This window comes from Plecotus auritus, assembly GCF_963455305.1.
Source record: "Plecotus auritus genome assembly, chromosome: 6".
In the NCBI taxonomy this organism is placed as follows: Eukaryota; Metazoa; Chordata; class Mammalia; order Chiroptera; family Vespertilionidae; genus Plecotus; species Plecotus auritus.
The window spans coordinates 162,031,110-162,038,700 of NC_137773.1; the positions used below are offsets into that span (position 1 = coordinate 162,031,110).

At 52.2% G+C, this 7,591-nt stretch overlaps 1 protein-coding gene across 3 annotated transcripts; it reads right to left on the reverse strand.

Moving 5' to 3' along the window:
* Positions 1 to 1,345: 1,345 nt before the first annotated feature.
* Positions 1,346 to 7,389, reverse strand: EOMES (eomesodermin; the record flags this gene model as incomplete). 3 transcript variants are annotated; one of them, XM_080673234.1, is made up of 6 exons in its annotated part: positions 1,346 to 3,237; positions 3,975 to 4,036; positions 4,123 to 4,281; positions 4,718 to 4,839; positions 5,493 to 5,647; positions 6,521 to 7,389. In XM_080673234.1, the coding sequence occupies 6 exons, from the start codon at positions 7,387 to 7,389 to the stop codon at positions 2,499 to 2,501; spliced, it is 2,106 nt and encodes a 701-aa protein (XP_080529360.1). In that variant the 3' UTR covers positions 1,346 to 2,498. The 3 variants fall into 3 exon arrangements, with proteins under 3 accessions (XP_080529360.1, XP_080529361.1, XP_080529362.1); XM_080673235.1 differs by having other exon boundaries at positions 1,352 to 3,180; XM_080673236.1 differs by having other exon boundaries at positions 2,824 to 3,038.
* Positions 7,390 to 7,591: the final 202 nt, after the last annotated feature.

Sequence of the window (7,591 nt, forward strand, 5' to 3'; positions counted from 1 at the left end):
ATAATCAGTTAGCTTTTTCCCCCCAAAATCTTTGAGATCATTTTCATTTTAGTGATAGAAGGATGCCTGTGTTTGAAGTGGTAGCAAGTGTCATGTGAAATGCACTTTGTAATGAAAGCACAATAAATAGCCTTGCTTGTTTAAAAAAAAAAAAAAAGGATAAATATACATAAACCAAACTTCACGGCTTTCGCTCCCAGCTCAGGTAAGATCCAGGGCGGCTTTGACAAAGCGTTTTGAACCTGCACGGTCGGTCGGAGACGCGGCGCTAGAGTCTGAGCTCCCAAGGTCACCGGCGGCGCGGGAAGAACTTGGGCCCTTGAAGGGTGGAAGGGATGGGAAACTGGGGAGAGGCGAGGTCCGAGCTCCCAGAGGCCTTAATTGGACGCGGAAGGGGAGGAGGTCCCGGCTGATTGCTCGCCTCCCAGCAGCTAATCCTCTTAGCAGCTGCATTTCCGCGCAGCAGTTAGCAGAAGGACCCTCCCGGCCAGACCTTTACCCCGGGAGGGTCAGGAGGGGGCGGGAAGGTTTGCAAGCGGGGCCTGCAGCCGTCTGCTGATAAACCTGGCGGGACGTCTGGCAGGGGGACAAAGGGCCCTCCGCCCCATCCTTTGGCGGATCCAGGGCTCAGCCAGGGGATGGGGCAGCCTCCACCCTCCTGGGGGAGTGAGAGCGCCAAATACACGGAGCTAAACGCAGAGGGGCGGGAGGACTGGAATCCTCGTGTGGAGGCGTCGCGCCCCCGCGGGCGCAGTGTCACCCGGCGAGTCTGGCTGCCCGCAGAGAGCCCCGGGCCAGGCCCGCAGCCGCCGAGGAGCGCAGCCGCAAGCTCCGCGCAGAAGCCGCAGGTGGGGGCAGGAGCTGAGCTGTGGGCGGTCAGCTGCGCGCCGCTCCCAATCTACCCGGAACTCGTGGGCGCTCAAAGGGCCTCGGGGGTTCCCAGAGAGCCCACGTGGGTCAGGGACGGGTGGCCCCAAGTAAGCCTAGGAACGTGCCCAGGGCCCGGATACCCAGGGCGCGAGGTTTTCCAGGTTTGAATTAGCCCTGGTGTAGGCAATCTTGCATCTGGGTAACCTCCACCCCCAGCCCCATACCCATTGTCCAGGCTTCCCAGAGGGGTGAGGAAATAACCCCATTCATGTTTGAGGATAAAAAAAATAAAATAAATAAAAAGCATCCCACCCCCACTTCTCATGACTACAGTGTCCACTTAGAGATTCCAGAGCCTTCCATGGCAGGGAGAGGGGTTGGTGGAAGTGTTCACGCCGGAGAAGGGTGGAAGGCAAAAGCAAAATAAGATCCTTCCATGAAAACCCATAGTACAGAAGACAGAGCTGTGCCTGCTCCCTTAATGAACCACATTTATTAAAAAATGACTAAGACTGTACATGAAAATCCAAGGTCTCTAAAAAGCCTATAGGAGCTGTGGCATCGGGTTTTACTTTCTTCACATTACCAAGTTGGGTAGTGGGGGTGGCGGAGGAAGAGGACGAAATAGGCATTTCCCTTAGACACGGTTCAAGTTAAGTACAGAGTAGCTGAATACATTCTTAACTATCTAAAAAGTAAACAGTATATTCCCCAATACGGTCGGGATGAGGAAACGATCCCCCTGCCTCTGCAGCTGTTGCTAGGTGATCTGCACATTCTGTACAAAGCCAAAGCACCAATTTTACATCATCTCAGACACATAGGTAGACTATTTGTACAATATATTCCACATTATTCTACAGTGTATCTAAGCACACAAACTATACACTTTAAATTTTTCTCTTTCGTTGATTCTTTTTTTCTTTAGTTTTGGGGGTTGGGGGGAGTTGACTCCCTTCCTTGTCCTCTCCTGAGTCTTATGAGCCACCCGGGCACACAGCAGAGGCCTAGCCAGCGAGGCAATCCTGAACCAGGGCAGACATGGCTTGTGCTGAAAGCCTGGGAGGAATCGAAGTCAGTAAGACCAATACCTTCTTTTACAAAAGTTTTTCTTGCCTCCCAGGCCTAACATCTTTTGTCCCTAGAAGGTAACAGCAAAAAGTCCCCTGTTGAAGCTTAAGGACCAGCCCTTCTCTTCTAGAAGCAAAATACCTTACCGATTCTGGGCTTCTATATGATCACAGATATTTAAAAAACAGAAATAAGAACCAAAGCTTTCAACTCATTGGATAGCGCTCAGCACTCCATCTTCACAGCCCCATTCTCTGAATGTTTAGTGTTTCCAATAAATAAATCCAGAACCTTGAATAACCTTCAAATTTTAAAACCCTTCCAAGTCCTCCATTAACTGTATTTCAGAAAAAATAAAATAAAATGCTAGGCTTGTTTCCGTTACCTGCAGCAATCAAAAAGCTTTGGCACCTTCTTTTAGAGAATTGCACAGAACAGGATGCATCAAGGTGGAAGGCAAACATCTTTTTGGCAACCTAGGCAAAGAAGACAACAAAAAACACCACCAAGTTCATCTGCAAAAACTTAGCTCATTTTGATGAGGTCGAAACCACTCTTTAGGGAGTTGTGTAAAAAGCATAATATCCCCCCATGCCTTTTGAGGTGTCTTTACTGTATTCTTCGGCGTTCATGTCCTCACACTTTATGGAGGGAGAATTTTCATTGCTAGAGGAGCTGGGAGACAGCCGCCTTCGCTTACAAGCGCTGGTGTACACCCCCGAATCGTTGGAATCCAGAGACTTGATGGAAGGGGGAGTCTCTATCCAAGAAGAGCTCATTTCTTCTTTGACTTTCTCCTTGGAGAGCTGATCTTCAGAGAACACAGGGGGGCTGGTTCTGGAGGTCCATGGGAGTCCAGCGGCCATCTTCCTCTGATAGGAACCTCGACCTCCCCACCCTGCCATTGCAGGGAAGGCTGGGTCAGGGTAATACCCCAGGGCATGGGATGTCTGGAGGGGCAAGGATTTAATACCATAGGGGAGCAAGGTGCTGGACGTATATTCAGACTCATAGGAACCGATGTCTAGTTTGTTGGTCCCAGGTTGCTGGACAGGCGTGACAAGCCACCGCTGGGGAGGGTTGGCCACCTCTTCGTTCTGTTGGGGTGAAAGGAGGCCGTTGGTCTGTGGCACGGTTCTCTCGCCGTTATAATATCGGGCTTGAGGTAAAGTGTTGACAAAGGGCTCCGGGAAGAAGGACTGAACGCCATACCGACCTCCAGGGACAATCTGATGGGATCTAGGAGAATCCGTGGGAGATGGAGTTAACCTGTCATTTTCTGAAGCGGTGTACATGCTACAATATAAAGAAAAACACTTAAAAAAAATAACCCTAATATTGTCCCCAAACAAACCAAATTCCCAGAAATGAAAACACACTGGTCTGTTGGTGTGGAGGGACAGAGGTAGGAGATGCCCTGGCTCATCTGAACTTGGACTCTTGGTTCCAGGGGGAAATTTTCCCACCATGTAAGAAAAAGTTCCCTCCCAGGTATTAAGTATTTAAACTATAGGAAGTCCACCTTTGCAAATCCTAGGATTTGAGGAACTCAGAGCAACAACTCTCCCTTGTTAGTGTGATGGGAGGAATGCCACATTTAAAAGGCCATTTGCAGAGCCTTGTTGTTGATGTGAAAATTACATCCCTTAGTGTCAGGTTTTTCTTATGTAAAAGAAAAAAAAGGGGGGGGTAGTAGTAATACTTGCTCCTGAGAGGGTAAAAAAGTTGGGATTACATGGAAAGATATGTAAATGCAGATTATGAAAATGTCAAATCTCCACTCAAATGTTAAAAAGAAAAATGCTCCTCATTTTAAAGTCCTTTACATTTCTTTAGAAATTAACAAAAGCCTTCTGTGAAAATTCTAAAGCAAGGTTAGTCCAGGCAGGAAAAAAAAAAAAAAAAAAAGTAAAAATAAAAACAGAAAGACTCAAATATGAAAGCTTTTCCCAGAATAGGTTCTTAGGAAAGTGTCTGGTTATGAATGTCCTGCTCCAAAGTGACATGCAGGCATGGACAAAAGCAGCACTTACGAATCGTAGTTGTCCCTGAAGCCTTTTGCAAAGGGGTTGTGATCAATCTTTAGCTGCGTTATCTGGATAGGGGAGAGAAACAGCTGTTGAGTGCTTTAGCACACTGGGCTTGGCTTGCCAGAGGCGTGGGACATTTTGGGACACTCACATCGGTGTTTTGGTAGGCCGTCACGGCAATGAACTGCGTTTCTGAGAAGGTAAAGGTCTGAGTCTTTGAGGGCTCATTCAAGTCCTCCACGCCATCCTCTGTAACTTCCACAATGTGCAGTCGTGGCTGGTACTTGTGTAGAGACTGTAGGACTATCATCTGGAAGTGGTACAGGAATAGAGTGGCCAAATCGAAACCGTCTCTTAAAGGTTCAACAAAAGTAGACTTTAACCAACGGCCTATTTTGGAATGGGACTCCTGCTTGCTCCCCACCAACAGCTACCCTTTCTCTATTGCCATTTTTAAGATCTGATCATTGCCACTTTGTAACGAAACACAGCTGGGTGTGCATGTTTCCAAAGCACCCTTTCCTCTTGGTTTCCTGAGTCCCCCAAAGATTTCAGTATTTCTGTTCCTAATAGTCAACTCACTGTTATTGAAATCCAGTGTGAAAGTGAGAATGAGAAAGGTCAAAAGAAAAGAAAAAAAAAGCTTAGAAATAGGTGAGTAAACAGGTAAAACCAGTGAAGAGTATGGGAACTTGTGAGATAAACAGATCACTAGCCAGAAGACATCCCCTCCTCTGTCACCCTACCTGCGTGTTGTTGTTATTGGCGCCTTTGTTATTGGTGAGTTTTAATTTCCCAAAGGAAATCTCCTGTCTCATCCAGTGGGATCCAGTATTAGGAGACTCTGGGTGGACGTACATTTTGTTGCCTAAGAGAAAATGAAACAAAACACAGAACCTGAGCAAAGAGGGCTGTTTACAAATGGAGCGGAGGAGGGAAGGATGTCCTATTACCTATGGGCGAGGTTTAAGAGCAGGATTCACAGCACAAATCTCCCCAGCACTAGCTGCTTAGAAAGGCCAATGGAGACCATTAGGCTCCACTGATACATCCCACCACATCCCCTCCAGAGCCCCTGTGTTTCCAGGCCTTCCTTGACAAGGTGCTCATCTTAATAGGACCTCAAAATATAAAAATGGAGGCAACCGGGGATGCCTCTTGTAGTTCAGGGCAACATCTGATGGAAATAGTTGCATTTTTATGGGTGGTATCCAACCTTGCGGAAGGCTTTCTCAGGTGAAAATTAGAATGCCAGGAGCCCTTGACACCCGGAGAGTTTATGATAATTCTTTACTCAAACGTAGAAATTGGGGGGCTGCAGTAGGGGTATGGTTAAAGCTCTGTATATTGGTAAGCAAGAAATCTGACTTAGCAATTCTCTCTTTCAGCCAAACACTCAAGACAAAGAAACTCATGCTCACACCTCTAGGTTCCAGGTGGGGGGAAAACGCTTGTGTCAGGGGTTTCCCACCTGCTCCTCTCCCCCCCCCCGCCCCCCACCAGGGCCTCCTCTCTCCTCACCCTGCATGTTATTGTCGGCTTTGCCGCAGGTCACCCACTTGCCCCCCTGGAAGCGCCAGTGGTTGGGGTCGGCCAGCACCACCTCCACGAACACGTTGTAGTGGGCGGCGGGATTGAGTCCGTTTATGTTGAAGCTCAAGAAAGGAAACATGCGCCTGTGCGAGGGAACAGAGCCAGGAGAAGCGATTTAATCACCCCGAGAGCAGGCCCGCGCTCGGCCGGGTTCGCGGGCACCTGGGGCAGGGTCGGAGTACAACGTTTAGAAATCTACAGAACGAAGAGAATACCGGGGAAGTGGCCCTTCCTATGCAAAATAGTTTTGAGCTGGCAACTCTTTGGACATCTCTTGTCCAAAAGAATTTGCCCCAAAGTTAGGTGCTTCTGTGTCCTCTCCCCACTCAAGTTCTCGACTTCTTAAGGCGCTCATTCATCTTTCTTCCATGATGTGAAAATGTCCTTTTCCAATTCTACTGGTCCGCCCCTTACTTTCCGCAGAAGTAATCGCTGTTAGCAATTGGATGTGTATCAGAACTTTCTCACTCCCAAACCCCAGCCAGGTCTGGCTCCAAGACCTGCCTAACCAACGACCTCCATCCTCCGGAGGTGCCCCATGGCGACCCTGGCGCCTAAAACTGCGGGAGCCCATCTATTGCGCTCAGGGGGGCAACCCATGCGCCTCCCGCCCCCCTCCCCATCCCGTTCCTCTCGGTCTAGCGGGGAGCTGCGTATCGCCGAGCGGGCGGATCTAGTAAATCCAGCTTTGTGGACAAGCTTCAATTTTCATTTCCGCCGCCGCCTCCTCCTCCTCCATCCAGGTAAGGGTAACGGGAGGGAGGAGGCAGCCGTAACAGTACACCCTGCACGGACCGCCCGTGAGTAGAGGGGAGGGACGAGGAACTGGAGATGCAGCATCTCCACTTACTGCGCACGGAAAAACACTTTCCCAGCAAAGTGCATCCCCGGCCTTCCTGCGGGCCACCCTGTCACTGTCCACCCGGCGCCCCGCGCCCCCTCCGCGCTGTGCTCACCTGCCCTGTTTCGTAATGATCATCTCGGTTTGGTGGCGGTGGAATTTGAGCCACAGAGGCCGGTTGCATAGGTAGACGTGAGCACGTAAACTGGAACCAGAAACCTCCAAGCTCCCCCATCCTCCGCACGAACCCGCGGCTGCTGCCCCGGGGTACGGCCCATAGAGCGGAGCCCCCTGACTGTACTGATAGGCTCCCGGGCCACCTCCCCCGCCGGCGCCCGCCCCGCCGCTGGCGCCGGCTCCCGGGCCGAACTGCGCCCTCCCGGGTGGGCATACGGTGGCGGGGAAGCCGCCGGAGGGCAGCATGGAGCCATAGGGGTAACGCGCCCCGTTGGGAGCCGGGTACACAGGTCCATGGGGCGCCCCAGCTGCCGCCTGGTACGGAAAGAGCGAGCAGGGCGCGGCCAGCTCGGAGCCCTGCGGCCCGGGGGATTGGAGGTAGTAGCGCTCCGAGCTCAGGCTGTCCATGGAGTAGCGCGCGGTGGCGGCGGCCGCGGCGGTGGCTGCTGCAGTCGCGGCTGAGGGGAGCTCCTCTTCCCCGCAGGGGGAGCCCTTGCGGCCGTCCGGGGGCCCTGGCTTGGCCACTGCCGCGGTGCTGGCGAAGGCGTCCCCGGCGTCGGCGTCACTGAGCATGACCGCGGGGGCCCCCGCGCTGGCGGCTGCGGGTTCCCCGCTCCCTGCCTCGCACGAGAGGCTGCCCGAGAACTTCTTCGGCGCTTTGTCTAAGTCCAGCCTCTGAGGCGAGGGGGTCGCGCCGGGGAGGTGGCCGGCGGGCCCGCCCCCGCCGCCTCGCGCGCTCTCCAGCGGGTAGAAGTGCGTGCCAGGCAGGTTCACCGAGCTCACCAAAAGCTGCTCCCCTAACTGCATGCTTTACAGAGTGCAGACGGCAAGGCTTCCTCTCCTCCTGCGGCCTTATTATAAAGGCTGGATGGGGGAGCCAGCGCCCTCTTCCGAGGGGAAGGTAACTTCCCCTGCCTCTGGTGTCTGGGCTACCCACCTGGCGACACGGGGGCGGCTAAGGCACCCTCGCGCGTACGCAACCCAGCGTCCTTTCCGCAAGGAAAGCGCA